A 20,431-nucleotide genomic window follows, 5' to 3' on the forward strand; every position below is an offset into this window, starting at 1 on the left:
CCTCCACCAGAAATATTAGACAAAAACTACGCATACAATTTCAGAGAATCCATCCATGGACCCCAGATTAAGGATATATGATCTACAAAATGGCAGTATCTGAAAAGTTTAAAATGCACTGTTCTTGAAACAAGAATGAATTTTCATCCTTTCACTGTTGGTTACTATTCAGGGCATTTTACGCTTTTAAGCAGAAATGATACTGCTTAAAGTACTTTTGTCTAAACTCTAAGGCACATTTTCTGATAAAAGCAACAATTAGTGTAAGAACATGAACACTGCTCACAGATAAAGACACCTCCTGACCTGGGCCTCAAACTCCCCTTTGTTCTCACCCCACAGTTTTTTTTTTTTTTGAGACGGAGTTTCGCTCTTTTTGCCCAGGCTGGAATACAATGGCGCGATCTCGGCTAACCACTACCTCCGCCTCCCAGGTTCAAGTGATTCTCCTGCCTCAGCCTCCTGAGTAGCTGGGATTACAGGCATGCGCCACCATGCCACATTACTTGGCCACCCCACACTTTTAAGAACACATTCTGGTGGGCGCGGTGGCTCACGCCCGTAATCCCAGCACTCTGGGAGGCCAAGGCAGGTGGATCACTTGAGGTCAGGAGTTGGAGACCAGCCTGGCCAACATGGTGAAATCCTGTCTCTACCAAAAATGCAAAAATTAGCCAGGTGTAGTGGCGCATGCCTGTCACCCCAGCTACGCAGGAGGCTGAGGCTCGAGATCACTTGAACCCAGGAGGAGGAGGTTGCAGTGAGTCAGGATCACGTCACTGCACTCCAGCCTGGAGGACAGAGCAAGACCCCCGTCTCAAAAAAAAAAAAAGAGAATTCATTCCCATCACCAATTTCACACCATTCTCCTTTGAACATACCCTCTTATCTTCCAAATCCACTCCCTCTAGTCCCGCAACTCTACAGTCCTTCAATCTCACCAGAACCTTAAACCCATTAATTTTATTACATTTTCACCACCCTAACCCCCATGTCTTGCTTTACCCAGATTAAATTTTAGTCAATCATGATAATTAATCTCACATAAACCTATAGTTCCCTTGTCTCTCTTATTCTACTTGGAAAAGCCATAACCCTGATTGATTAACTCTATTTACTCCTGCCCTGCATATGTTCAGCTTAAACATGGCTAAAATAATAGATACAATAAAAGCGAGGGGTCTCAGCCAGGCGCGGTGACTCACGCCTGTAATCCCAGCACTTTGGGAGGCCAAGGCGGGGGGATCACGAGGTCAGGAGATTGAGACCAACCTGGCTAACATGGTGAAACCCTGTCTCTACTAAAAATACAAAAAAATTAGCCAGGCGTGGTGGCGGGCGCCTGCAGTCCCAGCTACCTGGGAGACTGAGGCATGAACCCGGGAGGCAGAGCTTGCAGTGAGCCGAGATCATGCCACTGCACTCCAGCCTGGGTGACAGAGCAAGACTCTGCCTCAAAAAAAAAAAAAAAAAAAAGTGAGTAGTCTCACTTTAAATTCATTGCCAGGCACCTCAAATAGGTCCTCCACATCACCTAGTAAACAGTGTGTTCCTTTAGTCCACTCATGTTCCCACTCTCCTGATACACATCTCGTCTCCTCAAACCTCCCATGCCTCACCTCCATCATACACAATCAGTTAACAGGTTACAGTCTGGTCCATTTGTCACGATACCACTGCTTCTCTTTTTAAATGTGTATTGAAAAAAAGAAAAACCAAACTCTATGAGTGGAACACTTTAAAAAAGATAATTACGAAGAAAAACGCCTGACAGCTAAAATGCAAACTAATTGAAAATACCAAGTAATCCAAAATACAGCCCATTTCAGAGGAAAACTGTTGCTTTAAGTGATTAGGGAAAAGACTAGAGAAACTCTAGAATATGTAATTATTACCAAAAGCAGCTAAGCCCATCAATGGCACTCACAGATATGAACATCCAGTTTTTGAACAGAAGGGACTAACCGGAAAAGAGCAATACGTAAAGAAGTAGTCTAAAGACAACAAGTAGGTCAGGCTAGTTTGAGATGAGACTACAGGCAAGAAAACAGGTAAGAATTACTGAATATAGAATTACGAGCCCCTTAAAAAAGGGTACAGGGAAATGGCTAAGGTGAGATAAATCCCAGAGATCACAGAGTAAAACACCTATGCTCTTGTTAGGAGAAAAGCAAATAAGTTTAGTAAAATTAAATAAGCTGTACTATAAAGCCATTTAAGTTTTTTTCTTTTTTTTTTGTCTGGAGTGCAGTAGCGCAATCCTGGTTCATTGCAACCTCCACCTCCCAGGCTCGAGCGATTCTCCTGCCTCAGCCTTCCGAGTAGGTGGGATTATAGGTGTGCACCACCACACCCGGCTAATTTTGGTATTTTTAGTAGAAACAGGTTTCACCATGTTGGCCAGCTTGGTCTCGAACTCCTCAGGTGATCTGCCACCTCCGCCCCCCAAAGTGTTGGGATTATAGGCATGAGCCACCCAGCCAGGCCCCAATTAAGACTTAAACATTGAAGATATAATGAGAGAAACGAGCCCACAGAACCATGGCTACACACAGAGGAAAAAAACATGGCCTGCACTGAGTAGGATATACTTAACAAATCCCTCTTTTGGCTAAGTTATCTAACTTTAAAGGCCCACTGGCCTTCGAAGAGTTCCAGGCAACTGCAGATTATTGTTCCTCCGCCCGACTTTCTGTTGCCTGATTAACTGGAATGTGTTGTTCCCCAATCCCCAAAAATCATCATTAGAATGGGCTGACAAAGAGGCTTTACAACATATAAACCCTATCCATGACTCCTGGATTACTTTCCCTAGATGCAGAATTTCCTCATTCTAGTTTCCCAGAACTACATTTCACAAAATGCTAGGAAGAATAAGCCAAGATAACTTATTTAAGACTCCAGTCTCCTCATGGACAGTAATAGTACTCCAAAGAGAATATGGCAGAGGCCATCCAAATTGCAGAGCAAGACCCATTACTACCCTGACAGGAAATAAGAACAAATGTGTGCCCCCAAAAAGTTAACAACCTTCTTCAGTCAGCCTTGGAAAATCTTCAGAGTATACACATAGAGACGGACATTTTTTCTACTGCTCAGAACAACAGATTATATATTTAAAGTTATCCTAAAATGAAATTTATTGCTAAAAAGACTAAGTTTCATTTTTAGCATTTTAAATAGGTATGTTTTAATAGGGCCTGTTACAATAACTGGGACACTTCTTTATTTACTGATTATAGTTCTATTTTAAAAGAAAAATCACTCACATTTTTCATAAGGTTCTTTAAACTTCTTCCACTTAGAAGCATAGTAGCATGAAGAAATGACACAAGAAAAAGGTGGGATGGCTTAGCCATGAGAGTCTAGCAATCCATTTTTATTCATAAGGTGTGTTTTTGTGGCAAGCCACACCATGTTTTTTTGTTTTTTTCTTAAAAATGAAAGAAATGAACTCACCCAACCCCCTCCCAATAGGCCGGCTCCCCACGTGAGCAGTCCTTCAGTAACTGGATCATCTCAGCATGGGGCATGCTGGGCAGTCACAGCCAAATGGGAGCCAGCTTGGCTGGACTCAGGGGGATCTGAAAAAGTATAAAACCACTTATGCGCCAACGGTGCTCCCTATTCCCCACTCAGCACAGTAATTCTACCAGACGAGCGGATGGGGAGGGAGAAGAAAGGACACCTGGATTACTACTAGTATAATTTTTGGCAGAGGCCCTTCCTAATTGCTAAACAGAAATAAATATTTATGACTGTCTCAGCAGCATGGAAGGTTGAAAAGAAAAGAGCATCCACAATTTTACATTTGTTCCTGTCACTTGAAACTCACCACAACCACAAATATCTGTCTGCAACTCCTGTTTCTTGATTAAAAATATGATAAAAATGAAAGAAATTACTTGTAGTAGCTCATTCAGATGCTGCATACAATTTAATAATAAGCAATATAATCTAGGCAGCAAAACCCTAAATTAGCAAACCTTGGCAATCTCTAGTCTGATTCTTATCTAACCGTTCTCATTCACCCAAGGCAACATGTTAGAACTTTGAGGACAACACTCAAATAGCGGGCTTTTCTCAATTTCCATATGCCTTTATTAGCAAATATGCAAAATTTGTTACTATAAAATATATTTAAACTGTTTTCAAAATAATATAATTTACTTTTCACTTATTTTTCTTCTAGCAAAGCATTCCTTCAACAATATAATTTACATTTTAAAGTACTTCTGTTCTAATCTCTAACTCGCAAACTTCTTTTTTCCTCCCCTCAAAACAGTGTCTCACTCTGTCACACAGGCTGGAGTGCAGTGGCATGATCATAGCTCACTGCAAACTTGACCTCCTGGGCTCAAGGGATCACCCTGCCTCCGTCTCCGAAGTAGCCTGGACTAAAGGCACACACCACCATGCCCGGTTAATTTTTGTGTGTGTGTAGAAACAGGGTCTCACCATGTTACCCAGGCTGGTCTCGAACTCATGGGCTCAAGCAATCCTCCCACCTCAGCCTCCCAAAGTGCTGAAATTACAAGCAGGAGCCACTACACCCAGCCATAAACAACAAACAAACTTTAGGAGTGAGACTTCATTTAAAGAAAAATCAGGCCAGGTGTGGTGGCTCACGCCTGTAATCCTAGCACTTTGGGAAGCCGAAGTGGGTGGATCACAAGGTCCAGGGATTGAGACCATCCTGGCCAACACGGTGAAACCCCATCTCTACTAAAAATACAAAAATTAGCCGGGTGTGGTGGCAGGTGCCTAATAGTCCCAGCTACTCAGGAGGCTGAGGCAGGAGAATCGCTTGAGGCCGGGAGGTGGAGGTTGCAGTGAGCCGAGATTACGTCACTGCATTCCAGCCTGGTGACAAGGCGAGACTGTGTCTCAAAAAAAAAAAAGAGAAAGAGAAAGAGAGAGAGAGAGAGAGAGATCGATCAGCCACACATGATAGCTCACGCCTGTAATCCCAACACTTCGGGGGTCAGGGGAGTGGGGACTGCTTGAGTCTAGAGTTTGAGACCAGCCTGGGTAACATGGCGAGATCCTGTCTCTGCAACAAATTAAAAATAAAAATTAGCTGGGCTTCGTGGTGCACACCTGTGGTCTCAGCTACTTAGGAGGCTAAGGTAGGTGGATCGCTTGAGCCCAGAGGTCAAGACTGAAGTGAGTTATGATCGCACTGCTCCTCCAGCCTGGACAGAGCAAGATCCTTTCTCAAAAAATAAAAAATAAAATAAAATATGCAATACCATGAGTAATGGACAAAATTATGTCACTGCCTTGTTACATGATGCACTGAGAATACATCAATTCTTATGTCCAAATATTCATAACCTGAATCTAATCATGAATAAACCAAAATCAAAGAGCATTCTACAAAATAACCAGGTTCTATTATTTTTAAATGTCAAGGTTTTGAAAGACCAAGAATAGCTGAGGGACTGTCCCAGATTAGAAGAGACCAAAGAGACAAGTAAATGTAACACACGTGACACATGGTAGCACAATGAATCCTATTAAAGCAAAACAAAATTGTTTTTTGGTTAAAAGGCGATTACTGAAGAATTGGGAAAATGTGAGTAAAAACTATAGATCAGATAATAGAGTTACTTCAATGTTAACTTCTTTATTTCGACAACTCTACTGTAGTTATGTTAGAAAATATCCTTGATTTTTTGTTTTGCTTTGTAGAGATGGAATCTTGCCATGATGCCCAGGAAGGTCCTGAACTCCTGGACTCAAGTGATCTTCCCATCTCAGCCTCCTAGAGTGCTAGAATTACACAGGTGTGAGCTAGCAATATCAATGTTTTAAAGAAATCCATATTCCAATATTCCGTAAAAGGGCATCCTGTCTGGAAAATCACTTGGCTCAGGAAAAAATAATTCATGTGTGTGTGTAGAGAGCAAATTAGGCCAGATGCAGTGGCTTGTGCCTGTAATCCCAACACTTTGGGAGGCTGAGGCAGGAGGATCACTTGAGACCAGGAGCTCAAGACCAGCATGGGCAAGAGTGAGACTCCATCTTTACAAAAAATAAAAAACACAAAAATCAGTTGGGCATGGTGGTGAGCACCTGTAATCCTAGCTAGTCAGAAGCATGTGGTGGGAGGACTGCTTGAGCCAGAAGTTCCAGGTTACAGTGAGCTATGATCATTCCACTGCACTGTAACCTGGGAGATAGCGTAAGGCCTACCTCAAAAAAAAAAAAAAAAAAAAAAGAGAGAGAGGATAAATGAACATGATAAATGTTAACATCTGAGGAAATCTAATTAAAGAGTACATGGAAATTCAGTAGGGTTTGTCAACTCTCCTGTATAAAATTATTCAAAATAAAATATTAAAATGTATTAAGAACAAGGCTAAACTCGTGCAGGATTCCAAATGTCTTAAAGTGTTATTTTCTTCTTATGCCTTTAATCCAAAGGTTTCCCTACTAGGATTTATCAGTCTAAAATAAGAGCTCAAACATGATGGAGAGACTAACAAAACAGGGCTTCAATGTATTACAAGAGGAAAATGAGCTGCAGATTTCATCTTAGATGACAGTTATCACCCAACTTCCTTGTAAATCATTCCTCCAAGTCATTGGGCCTACAAAAAATTATGCTGCCCCTAAAGTCCAAATGTCAGTGGCATTTTTCTCCAACAAATGGAACTTCTTCAAGAAATGAATAGCCAGTTACCTATTATATGCAACATACTATACTAAACATTACAAGATATAGAATAAGCAAGGTAGTTCTTATTCTCAAGTAATTTTTTATTCTAGAAAGAATTTGGAAAACCACAAACACACCCTCATCATCATATTAAGTACTCAGGTAAAAATTCCTGCACCTTTACATAATTTTCCTCTCTCCCACGTAAGCCCTCCCTACGGATCCCTTGCTAAAACTTTTTTTTTTTTTTGGAGACAGAGTCTCACTCTGTTACCCAGGCTGGAGTGCAGTAGCGCAATCTCGGCTCACTATAAGCTGCGCCTCCCAGGTTCAAGCAATTCTCCTGCCTCAGTCTCCCGTGTAGCTTGGGACTACAGGCGCCCACCACCAAACCCTGCAAATTTGTTGTATTTCTAGTAGAGGTCTCGATCTCCTGACCTCGTGATCCACCCACCTTGGCCTCCAAAGTGCTGGGATTACAGGCGTGAGCCAGCATACGCCCGGCCTGCTAAAACTATTGCTCAGAACTCCCTCTCTTTACGCCTGGTCTCTCTCTACAGTAAATGTACTCAGAGCCTGATATAACATTAAATTCTACAAAATCCAAAGGGTATACAGAGAGAGAAAATATCCCAGGCCTTTGGATGGATGGGTCCTATGTGATCAACTTTAATCCTCAACAGATTATTTTAAATTTCTTCTAGACAGAGAATCCAAAGCAATGTTTTAAGTTCTACTTACCATCTGTGTTCTTTACTATGTTTTGCCCTGGCTGAGAAGCCAAAATACTAATTTTATAAATAGGAAAAACATAGCTTATAAACAGAAAACAATCAGTGACATGTCAAGTAGTATTGGGAAATAAGAAATTATTGTTTAAGATAGGGAAAACAAATAATAAATCTGAGTATAAGCCTTTAACTCTGTAAGCCAGTATTTTACATGAGTCTTAAGTTTTCTGAGTAAAATCACTGCCCTCTTATAGCATTTTACTCTAAGCAAGCTTCCATTTCCTAGTTTCAACCTAAATTATGGCCAAATTTCATAACATTAGTAATTTAAGCCCCCACTAGAAATTCTGGGAGAAGCTTATTTCTTCAGAAATTACCTTTCAGGTTATAAGTTCCCAGAGTTCTAGTCTCTCTCTCCTACAAAAATTGTGGATCAGCTGGGCGTGGTGGTACATGCCTGTAGTCCCTAGCTACCAGTGAGACAGAGGGAGGAGGATCACTTGAGCCCAGAAGTTTCAGGCTGCAGTGAACTGTGATTGTCCCACTGCACTCCAGCCTGGGCAACACAGCAAGACCCTGTCTCTAAAGTAAGAAATAAGGGTGGATTGGCTTTTATGTCTTAGGAAACTCAAAAAATCTTTTACCCATAAAAAGAGTCTTTCACATTATTAACATACTTGAATCACTAAACTAAAATACATAAAAAGAGAGCTGTAAGATTAGAAAAGAGGAAAATATTTAAGGACTCAAGTAATCCAAGAATTAGTCTAAAACCCATTTAGAGATGGTTTCATAGAGTTCTCATACAGTTAAGACAGTAATCTCATGTGAAGACCAGAAAAAGTTGAATCATGGTTCCAAACTCTGTGGCAACAAAATGACAGTGAACTCAAATTTCTCTTCAATAAACAAAAACGAACATCTAAGAAAAAATTATAAGTTCCATGGAAAATTTACTCCTGAACTAGAAAAAGCCAATTGCTTTCTAAATTTTTCCTTTTAAGCAAATAATAAAAATTTAAAGAGCCTAACAGAAGACACCACTTATCTTGTTGGTCTAGAATAAGAAAATCGCTAAGTGCTAAAACTATGACTGGAGGTCTTTACTATGTTTTGGAGAAACAAAATTATTTTTCAATATGCTTTTCTCATCATAATCAACTTAAGATAACTGAGCTAATTTAGTTGTTATGACTTAAGATGTCTTTATATTTTCATAATTAAATGAAATGGGAAAAAAAGAAATCCTGGAAATGTGACCTAGTTTTAATGGATCAAGAGCCCTTTTCTGATTCTACTCTGGCCCAGAGACCAAGATGAAAATTACCAGCCAGTATGCTGTGTTAAATTTACCAATGAAAGAAGCATTAAGTACTTTCAAAACCTAAATTTTAAAAAAACACCTTATCAGATAAAGTTTGAAACGGAAAAGAAAATCAGAAATCCTAGACCAGCGTCTTAAGTTTTGTCATCACTTTCTGTTGGTTCTGATTAGACCAGGTCTCAAATTCCCCATCTGTAAAATGAAACATATAACTTCATAAAAGTATTTTGAAAATCAAAAGAGATGATTTTTTAAATTATTCCTTCTCGGTCGGGCGTGGTGGCTCACATCTGTAATACCAGCACTTTAGGAGGCCGAAGCAGCCAGATCACTTGAGGTCAGGAGCTCGAGACCAGCATGGCCAACATGGCAAAACCCCATCTCTACTAAAAGTACAAAAATTAGCTGGGTGTGGTGGCGTATGCCTGTAATCCCAGCTACTCAGGAGGCTGAGGAGGAGGAGGTTGCAGTGAACAGAGATTGCACCACTGCACTCCAGCCTGGGTGACACAGCAAGACTCCATCTCAAATTAAAAAAAAAAAAAAAATTACTCTTCAAGAGGAAAATACTAGGTTTTCCACTAACCTATCACACACAGTGCTTCTCATTCCAGGTTCTTTTTAAGGTTGCCACTGTATGTGATCATCTTGTCTGACATGCAAAATCAGTTTTCATTCTTAGTAACTGGTTAACAAAATACTTTTTGTATTTATACCATACCTCATTCCAAAAAGGGTCTGAGGCACAAAAGCACATGTATGTAGAGTTTTAAAATTATGCTAGCCTAATAAAAAATAAATTGAACTGGGGAAGATATTCAATGTGGCCTCTCCCCTACCAACCTCACATCACAACCTATATGAAACAGATATACCTGAAAAATTTTTAATTCATTATCTGATGTTAGAGTTCAAAACCTGCTATAAATATAAATATACTGGAGCCATCAAAGAAATAATGATGCTTTATCCTGCTGTCCAAAAATTAACAGTGACCTTACCTTGTATGGATCAAGTAAAAAGTCACTGAACTTGCTGGGCAGAGAATATTTCTTCACCAATTCATCTTCTACGACCCAAGGTGCATTTTCACCAGTACCAGCTCGTAATGCATTATGCCGTATAAAGTATCGAACTATCTCCTTATTTGGTGGGCGCTCTGTACGAATCAAGCTGTCTGCTGGCACATTACTGATGATCTAGGTTAAAAATAAATAAATAACTCAACACTGGGGTAAAAAGTAATTACCCAAACGAGAACAAGCAATATATGTTCTCTCCAGAAAAATCAAAATTCCATCTACATCAATAGAGCTACAAATTAGGAAGAAAAAAAAAAATTGGCCAAGGATGGTATCTTACACTTGTAATCTTATTAACTCAGGAGGCCAAGGAGTAAAGACCGTTTGAGGCCAGGAGTTAGAGATCAGCCTGGGAAATATAAAAAGACCCTCTGTGTACAAATATCAAAATATGCCAATAGTCCTAGCTATTTGGGAGCCTGAAGTAGAATTACTTGAACCTAGGAGATCGAGGCTATAATGAGCTATGGTCACACCAATGCACTCCAGCCTGGGCAACACAGTGGGACCCTATCTCTTAAAAAAAGAGAGAAAACGGAGAATAATTTTCAGAGACAGAACATCAATTTAAAAACATCCTTACGCAATCTGTCAATATGTATCAAAGTTTTCTAAAAATACGTATACCCTTTCAGCAATTCCTCTCGTTAAGAATTTATCTTAGGAAGTAAATGGACAAAGTCATCATCAAATGCTTGTAATAGCAAAAAGGTGAGGAAGGGGTTGAGGGTTATTACCTAAAGGTACATCAATAAGGGATTTGTTAAATGAAAATATGTACATATAATGGACACTCCAGTCCTAAGAAAAAAGTTTCTCAACCCAGAAAAATTCATCAGAATCATCTAGGGTGCTATTAAAATGCAGATGCTTGGGCCTCACCACACACTTAATGAATCTTATGACTCTCTGGCAGTAAAGGTTACGAATCAACATGTGTAATCAGCTCTCCTGGTGACTATCACATACATTAAAATCTGAGAACACTGCTTTGGAAGAAAGTTTAATGACATTACAGATGCTTAGCACACAATAAATGAACAAATTAAGTTATAATACAGACAGAATAGTTCTACTTTTAAAAGTCACTTAATAGCAGGAAACAGAGAAGGAAGGAAAACAAATTTTTTTTTAAAAAAAGTCACTTAGGAGCTAACTACCATTTACTAAATCTGTATTCACCAATTATCTCTGAGCATGATATCAGATATCATCTCTTTCTTATTCGCATATTCTTTCTTCCTAAAACCAACTTACTCTTTGTGAACAAAATACCATCTATATCAATAGGGCTCATCAATAAGAATACAAGTGATACTCAGGGAAGTGGTTAAAACTAAGCATGTTTTAATCAGCTACCTTGCTGAATGAGAAGAAAGTCTGTGAAAAATTGTATTTAACAATATCCAATATTCAAAAATAAAAAATCCTGGCTGGGCACAGTGGCTCATCCCTGTAATCCCAGCACTTTGGGAGTCCAAGGCAGGCGGATCACAATGTCAGGAGTTCAAGACCAGCCTGGCCAACATGGTGAAAATCCGTCTCTACTAAAAATACAAAAATTAGGCATGGATGGTGGCCTGCGCCTGTAATCCCAGATACTCGTGAGGCTGAGGCAGGAGAATCGCTTGAACCCGAGAGGCAGACGCTGTAGTGAGTCGAGACCGCGCCATTGTACGCCAGCCTGAGCGACAGAACAAGACTCCATCTCAAAAGAGACAAAAAAAACCAAAAAACAAAAAAAACCACCTAGGCCAGGAGTGGTGGTTCACGCTTGTAATCCCAGCACTTTGGGAGGCCAAGAGGGGCAGACCACCTGAGGTCGGGAGTTCGAGATCAGCCTGGGCAACATGGTAAAACCCTGTCTCTACAAAAAATACAAAATGAGTCAGGTGTGGTGATGCATTCCTGTAATCCTAGCTACTTGGGAGGCTGAGGCTGGAGAATCACTTGAACCCAGGAGGCAGAGGATGCAGTAAGCCAAGATCGTGCCATTGCACTCCAGCCTGGGCAATGAGAACAAAACTCTGACTCTAAAAAAAGAAAAAAAAAAAAAATTCCTAACAACTCGGCCAAGGCTTCTGATCACAAACCATAAAACCAACAGTCAGAATGGAATTGGACTTGTCAACATTCTGAGGCAGGAACAAAACAATGTAAATAAAGCAGCAAAAGATTTGGGTTATAATCCTTCCCAATCTCATTTACTGAATCAAGAACTTTGACAGTTACTAAACTTCTCAGGTCTTAGCTGTTTCTTCTGTAAAATGGTTACATCTGAAGACAAATGTGCACTGCCTTCCACACCCAGTCTGCTAATCCACCTCTTTCTATTTATAAGATTCTACACATACAGGTGGTGTAGGAGTACCTGAAAAGTAACACAGCGCCCAGCCCAAACCCATTATTTTATATACCACTATGAAAAAAACCCTTGCCAATTGATTTTAACTTACATCCTGACTCTGGACAAGTTAAAAAAAATAAAATAAAAACTGAACATCTTAGAATAAATATAATACTAAGTTAATTTGAGAGTACTTACTATTGCAGGTTATTAGCTTGTAGTTTTATAAGGTTCCTTGTAAAAGCACTGAGCAGAGTTGACTCAACGTCTGAATTTAATTATATTAACAAATGACTGCTCTACTTTTAACTGGGAGGAATGATTTCCTTGGAAAGTCCGCAACTGCTGGGAACAGATTCTTAATTTTCAAACTGAGTTTCAAGCTCAAACGTGAATTACTTATACCCTAGTAATTCCTATATAAAAAAGAGGAAAAGCATGCTATCTTCTAGGAAAGAAAATATAATTTACATTAACTTGAAGTCATTAATTACTGTAACTAGAAAACCACTCAGAATTTGCTGTACAAAGATATTCATTTGCATTTTTCTTTAGTACATATTCTCCAACAAAAGCAACCTTATGATATTTTCTTAAAGAACATCAATCACATGTAAAAAGTTTAATGTAAAGTGTCAACTAACCTTATCTTCATTTTGTAGTTTCACATCATATTTGTGAGGCAGAAATTTTGGAGGAGCCCATTTCCTTTCTCCTTTTTTTAATGAAGTAGGAAGTTTTCGTGGCGATCTACGTGCTCTGTCATCTAGTCAAATCATAGAAAATTGTGAAAAACATAATTATTTTAACCCTTTTCATTCACTCATTAGCAAGTCTTAACTGAATGTCTGCTCTTCACTACGCACTGGGTGACGTAGCACAAAAATGAATCATAATGTCTTAACTTCAAGGAGCTAAAGTCTATAAGGAAAGTCACCAAGTAAAAAACTACAATGTGGTAAACAGCATAATAGAAGTTGGTAAAGAAAAACACTATGAGAGGCTGGACACAGTGGCTCACGTCTGTAAACTCAGCACTTTGGGAGGCTGAGGCAGGTGGATCACCTGAGGTTGGGAGTTTAAGACCAGTCTGATCAACATGGAGAAACCCCCATCTCTACTAAAAATACAAAATTAGCCGGGCTTGGGGGCACATCCCTATAATCCCAGCTACCGAGGAGGCTGAGGCAGGAGAATCGCTTGAACCTGGGAGGCAGAAGTTGCAGAGAGCTGAGATCACGCCACTGCACTCCAGCCTGGGTAACAAGAGCGAAAACTCCATCTCAAAAAAACAAAAAAGAAAAACACTATGAGAATACAGAGAAGGAATACTAACTTATTCTGGAAGGCAGGTAGAAAGATGAGTAAGAATATGACTTGGGACAGCTGTGGTAGTTTACACCTGTAATCCCAGCACTTTGGGAGGCCAAGGTAGGCGGATCCCCTGAGTTCCGGAGTTCGAGACCAGCCTGGGCAACATGGTGAAACCCTGTCTCTACAAAAAATATAAAAAATTAGCCAGGTGTGGTGGCACATGCCTGTAATCACAGCTACTTGGGCAGCTGGGGTAGGATGGCTTGAGCCTGGGAGGTCACGGTTGCAGTGAGCCCTGATCTTGCGACTGCACTCCAGGCTAGGAGACAGAGTGAGACCCTGTCTAAAAAAAAAAAAAAAAAAGAAAAAAAAAGAAAAAAAAAGAATACGACTAAAAAAGCATATGACCTCTTCAGAGACTGCAAGCAATGAGGTGTGGCTAAATATGATATATACTAGAGTCAAAAAAATTTAGGCTGGGCGCGGTGGCTCAAGCCTGTAATCCCAGCACTTTGGGAGGCCGAGACGGGCGGATCACGAGGTCAGGAGATCGAGACCATCCTGGCTAACACGGTGAAACCCCATCTCTACTAAAAAATACAAAAAACTAGCCGGGCGAGGTGGCGGGCGCCTGTAGTCCCAGCTACTCGGGAGGCTGAGGCAGGAGAATGGCATAAACCCAGGAGGCGGAGCTTGCAGTGAGCTGAGATCGCGCCACTGCACTCCAGCCTGGGTGACAGAGCCAGACTCCGTCTCAAAAAAAAAAAAAAAAAAAAAAAAATTTAAAAAGGTAAGCCAGGGCCATGATTAGAAAGGGCCTTGTATACCATTTAAAGAGATTAGAATTTGTCTTCCTAGCACTAAAGAACCAATGACAGTCTGTGGCTATAACTAACTACGGTGCATTCTGGAAAGATCAACATAAAATGGGGCCCATCACAGTGGCTTGTGCCTGTAATCCCAGCACTTAAGGGGCCGAGGCAGGAGGATCACTTGAGGTCAACAGTTCAAGACCAGCCTGGCCAGCACGGTGAAACCCCGTCTCTACAAAAAATAGAAAAAAAATCAGCTGAGCATGGTGGCACACGCCTGTAATCCCAGCTACTCGGGAGGCTGAGGCAGGAGAATTGCTTGAACCCAGGAGGTGGAGGTTGCAGTGCTCCGAGACGACGCCACTGCACTCCAGCCTGGGCAACAGAGCGAGACTCTGTCTCAAAAAAAAAAAAAAAAAAAAAAAGACAACGAATATAAAATGGAAAGTTGAGACTGAAGACAAGGAAATCAGAAAATACAATGCTAAACGTCTGAATTAGGCTGGGCACGGAGGCTCACACAGGTAATCCCAGAACTCTGGGAAGCTGAGGTGGGAAGACTGCTTCAGCCCAGGAGTTTAAATCAAGCCTTAGTCACATAGTGAGATCCTGTCTCTAAACAAACAAACAAACAAACAAACAAACAAATTAGCCAGGTGTGGTGATACACACGTGTGGTCTCAGCTACTCAGGAGGCTAAGACAGGAGGATCACTTGAGCCTGGGAGTTGAGGCTGCAATGAGCTATGACCATACCACTGCACCCTAGCCTGGGTGACAGAGCAAGACCCTATCTCAAAAGTAAACATCTGAATTTATGTAACTGTAATACAAAAGGAGAGTTAAGATGCATCTAGTTCGTGACCAACTAGATGTGAGAATGTTAAAGGTATCTTAAGTTTTTTGCCTTAAAGACTAGGTGGATGGATGGTGAGCCAAGTAAAAGAATGAGGAGAGAACAGTTCTTGTTTACCTGCCTTGGGATACAAGAAGAGTGAGGTCAATTCAGCTTTACACATGTTGAATCTAAACTGCATAAAGGAGGGGTCAAGCGTGGTGGCTCAGGCCTGTAATTCCAGCACTTTGGGAGGCCAGGGTGGGCGGACCACCCGAGGTCCAGAGTTCAAAACCAGCCTGGCCAACATGGTGAAACCCCATCTCTATTAAAAATACAAAATTAGCTGAGCGTGGTAGCGTGCTCCCACAGTCCCAGCTACTGGGGAGGCTGAAGCAGGAGAATCGCTTGAACCCGTGAGGCAAAGGTTGCAGTCAGCCAAAATTGTACCACTGCACTCCAGCCTGCGAGACTCCATCTCAAAAATAAGTAAATAGGCCGGGCGCGGTGGCTCAAGCCTGTAATCCCAGCACTTTGGGAGGCCGAGACGGGAGGATCACGAGGTCAGGAGATCGAGACCATCCTGGCTAACACGATGAAACCCCGTCTCTACTAAAAAATACAAAAAAAAAAAATAGCCGGGCGAGGTGGCAGGCGCCTATAGTCCCAGCTACTCGGGAGGCTGAGGCAGGAGAATGGCGTAAACCCAGGAGGTGGAGCTTGCAGTGAGCTGATATTTGGCCACTGCACTCCAGCCTGGGCAACAGAGCGAGACTCCGTCTCAAAAAAAAAAAAAAAAAAATAAGTAAATAAATAAATTGCATACAGGACAGGCAAGTAAAGATCAAGTCAACAGTTAAAAGTCTGACCCAAGCTTGAAAATCACCAGGCTACAAATAGCTAAGAATTCAAACTGTGTGGCCAGGCACGGTGGCTCACACCTGTAATCACAGCACTTCGGGAGGCCAAGGCGGGCAGATCACAAGGTCAGGAGATTGAGACCATCCTAACACAGTGAAACCCCATCTCTACTAAAAATACAGAAAGAAATTAGCCGGGCACAGTGGCAGGCACCTATAGTCCCAGCTATTCAGGAGGCTGAGGCAGGAGAATGGCGTGAACCCGGGAGGCGGAGCTTACAGTGAGTCGAGATTGCGCCACTGCACTCCAGCCTGGGCGACAGAGCAAGACTCAGTCTCAAAAAAAAAAAAAAAAAAAAAAAAAAAAGGATTCAAACTGTGGCATGAATAGCATACAACAGTACACTACGCAAACTGAAAAACAGAAGGCAAAGAATAGAATCCTATGGAAAAAGTCAAAGGAATGGCAGGGAAGGAAGGAAGTAAAGAAACGGAATAGCTGAGGCACTAGGAGACAGTGGTATCAAGCTAAGAGATATGAGTGATCAACAGTATTAAATGTAATAGATGCAACACTATTCACAATAGCAAAGACATGGAGTCAACCTAAAAGCCAATGATGGACACAAGAAAGAAAACGTGGTACACGTACACCATGGAATACTATGCAGCCATAAAAAAGAATGAGATCATGTCCTTTGCAGGGACATGAATGAACCTGGAGGCTATTATCCTTGCAAACTAACACAGGAACAGAAAACCAAATACTGTATGTTCTCACTTGTAAGTGGGAGCTAAATGATGAGAACACATGGACACAGAGGGGAACAACACACACTGGGGCTTTTTGAGGAAAAACAACTAATGGCACTAGGCTTAATACTTGGGTGATGAAATAATGTATACAACAAACCCCTATGACATAAGTTTATGCAACAACCCTGCACTTCTACCCTTGAACTTAAATGTTAAAAAAATAATAAATATTAATAAATATAACAGAAAAGTCAAACACAGGCCAAGAAGAAATATCTGCATTTGACAATTAAGAGGACACTTGTAAACTTAATAGGAACTATTTCAGGAATATAGAGGCAGAAGTAAGACCACAATAAAACTGATGTTCAGAAAGCAGAGAGAACATTCCTAACCAAAACACTTCTCAACCTCAAGGAATTGCAAGTAATGCCCTTATTACAAAACTTCAATATCAAAAAGAAGAGGGAAACTCGAAAACACAGAAGTTAGCATTCGCAATACAGAGGAGAAAACAAAACTGAAGTATCAACAACTTGGGGTGGACCAACTACAATGACACTCTCAGAAGTTTGCTTCAAACTATATTAAGAAAGTACCTTGAAAACCATCTGCACAGATCCAAAACATCTAGAGACACAAAACAGAATGGGAGACAGACAACATCACATTCTAATGCAAAGTTTGTACCAGTTAAACAGTGAGCTAATATTATTTGATTCTCTAACACTCATGGGGAGGGATACCAATACACACCAAACACTTGGTGCACCTACATTTTTGGAGGCAACAATAACCGAGTCCAGTCAAATTCTTTATTAATGAAGGCCTCAGAGGCTGAACGGTCTTCCCAGTGAGCCAAATCTCAATTCTTCAACTTTAAAAACATTATTGTCAGAGTCTCCAGGTCCCTAGGATATCACAGTTTTAGGATTTTACCTGCTCCCATGTGAGAGGGACTTAAATTACAGATTATGGAGAAAAGAAAGTGCAATTGACCCTTGAACAGCACAGGGATTAGGGCTCTGACCTCTCCTTCTCTTGCAGGCAAAAATCTGTGTATACAGACAGGCACAGTGGGTCATGCCTGTAATAGCATGAGGCCGAGGCCGCAAGGAGGTCCAGGCTGCAGTAAGCTGTGATCGCAACACTCCACTCCAGCCTGGGGGCAACACAGTAAGACCCTGTCTCAAAAAAAAAGAGGTCAAAGCAGGAGGATTGCTTGAACTCAGGAGTTCAAGACCAGCCTGAGCAATATACTGAGAACTGATCTCTACAAAACAACAACAACAAAAACCCTACAAAAATTAGCTGGGTGTGGTGGTGCATGCCTACAGTCCCAGCTACTTGGGAAGATGAGGCGGGAGGATCGCTTGAGCCAGGAATGTCGAGGCTGCAGTGAGCCATGATCATGCCACTGCACTCCAGCCTGGGTAACAGAGCAAGACCTTATCTATGAAAAGCCAAAAAAGGACAGTAGGACAATTACCAATTTACTAGAGAGATGAACTAGCATCACGTAAGATGACTGAGGTCACTGCAACTGCAACAGGTCACTAGGAAATGATTACAGTAGTATAGTATGTACTACAGTTCATTTTATTTCATTATTATTTAATACTGAATCTTCACATTTCTCTTGACTGAGAAAAGTGCCATGTATGGTCTGTTTGTGTAAGTTTTGATAAATTTTAACTTTTTGTAATAGACTTCTGTATATATTTTATGGTAGTAAATGATAAAACAGACTAGTATCTACATGTATTTTATGCATACCTAACTTTTTGTTCTTTTTTTCAATATCTCTAGGGTACTCAGTTTGTCTCTGAGTTTCTTCAAACTGTTACAAGCCTCCAAAAAGTTTCCAATACATTCATTGAAAAAATACTGAGAGATGGACAAGTGCCATTAAAAAAAAAAAGAAAAGAAAAAGAAAAATTCCATTTATACATGGACCTGTGCAGTTCAAACTCAAACGTTGTTCAAGTGTGAGCTGTACCTAAAACCATCACATTGGCTTATGATGTAAAGAGCAAAAAGTATTAGAATTTGCTCTTCCTACCTTCATCACCCCCCAACACATTTCCCATTTCCACTTTAAGACAAAAGGACAGTACCCATTTCCACTTTAAGACAAAAGGAAAGTAAACTTTCTTTGCCATCTTGGCTAGCTAGCAATGTGCACACAACTTTTTTTCTTCTTTTTTTTTGAGATGGAGTTTTGCCCTTGTGGCCCTGCTCTTATGGTCCAGGCTAGAGTGCAATGGTGTGATCTCAGCTCCCTGCAAACTCCGCCTCCTCAGTTCAAGAGGTTCTCTTGCCTCAGCTTCCCGAGTAGCTGGGATTACAGGCGTGCGCCAGCACAACCCGCCAATTTTTGTATTTTTAGTAGAGACGGGGTTTCACCATGTTGACCAGGCTGGTCTCGAACTCCTGACCTTAGATGATTTGCCCTCCTCAGCCTCCCAGTGCTGGGATTATAGGCATGAGCCACAGCACCCGGCCCTGTACACAGATTTCTAAGCAACTAGAGGAAATGATTTCCAAATGGTCTTAATTGTTTAGGGAGATTCAAGTCTTGATTCATGTTGTGGACATTTTAGTTGTTCTATGAATCATAAACGAACAAAATCATGTCTACATTAAAAAAATCACACATTTAGTTGCTAGAGAACCCTAAAAGGTATGTTCATAATAAAATAAACTCCGGGCGCGGTGGCTCACGCCTGTAATCCCAGCACTTTGGGAGGCCAAGGTGGGCGGATCACGAGGTCAGGAGATTGAGACCATTCTGGCTAACATGGTGAAACCCCGTCTCTACTAAAAATACAAAAAATTAGCCGGGCATGGTGGTGCGCGCGTGTAGTCCCAGCTACTTGGAGGCTGAGGCAGGAGAATGGCGTGAACCCGGGAGGCGGAGCTCGCAGTGAGCCAAGATTGCACCACTGCACTCCAGCCTGGGCAACAAAGCAAGATTCTGTCTAAAAAAAAAATAAAATAAAATAAAATTAAATTAAATTAATATAAAATAAACAGGATCTCATAAAGCACTAAGGAAAGCTAGTATCAAACATACTAATACTTTCTCTCCTTCCTTCATCCTCTTTCACAGCTGTCTCCTTCTTCTGATGGTCCTGAGCAATCTGACTGGAATTCTCTTTGTCACTTGATGGAGAATCACAAGCACCATCCGATTTCTTCTCAGTGGCCTCTTCATCCACTTTCTCCAAAGGATGAATCTTCACAATCTTCACCTTGAGCATTTTCTCCTTCCCAACCTATAAAGGAGACAGTAGAGAAAATCAGAGATAATAAATAAGAATCAGAAACCTGAAGATATTTAGAATATATCATCCAATATACATGCTCCTCAACTAACAAAAAGTGATTGAAACAGTAAAGTACCCAAGTACAATGAACTGTTTCCAACTTTACTTCTGAGACTTCTAGGTTGAAATATGACACCCTAAAACAATGAAATGATCACAATCTAGGTTCATGATTCATGTACTATGCCAATATACAAGGCCAAAGGGCAATCACTGTACCAGCCTAAAATATGTGAATACAGTTCAATAATTTACATTTTATGTATTTATTTTTTATTTATTTTTGAGACACAGTCTCTCTTTGTCACCCAGGGTGGAGTGCAGTGGTGCGATCTCAGCTCACTGCAACCTCCGCTTCCTGGGTTCAAGCCATTCTCC

At 40.9% G+C, this 20,431-nt stretch overlaps 1 protein-coding gene across 7 annotated transcripts in view; it reads right to left on the minus strand.

Annotated features, from left to right (window-relative positions):
- BAZ1B (bromodomain adjacent to zinc finger domain 1B) overlaps positions 1–20,431 on the minus strand; it is an 83,226-nt gene that overhangs the window by 40,305 nt on the left and 22,490 nt on the right. For 2 of the 7 annotated variants that reach the window (XM_077995213.1, XM_028845064.2), the window contains exons 4-6: positions 19,807–20,002; positions 12,793–12,914; positions 9,721–9,918 (exon numbers count right to left, since the gene is read on the minus strand). In XM_077995213.1, coding sequence (XP_077851339.1) covers positions 9,721–9,918; positions 12,793–12,914; positions 19,807–20,002 — 516 coding nt within the window. Of the gene's footprint in view, positions 1–9,720; positions 9,919–12,792; positions 12,915–19,800; positions 20,003–20,431 lie in introns of all 7 variants that reach the window. The other 5 variants (XM_028845063.2, NM_001261643.1, XM_077995214.1 and 2 more) reach the window with 3 other exon arrangements.

The sequence above is a fragment of the Macaca mulatta genome, chromosome 3 (assembly GCF_049350105.2).
Source record: "Macaca mulatta isolate MMU2019108-1 chromosome 3, T2T-MMU8v2.0, whole genome shotgun sequence".
In the NCBI taxonomy this organism is placed as follows: domain Eukaryota; kingdom Metazoa; phylum Chordata; class Mammalia; order Primates; family Cercopithecidae; genus Macaca; species Macaca mulatta.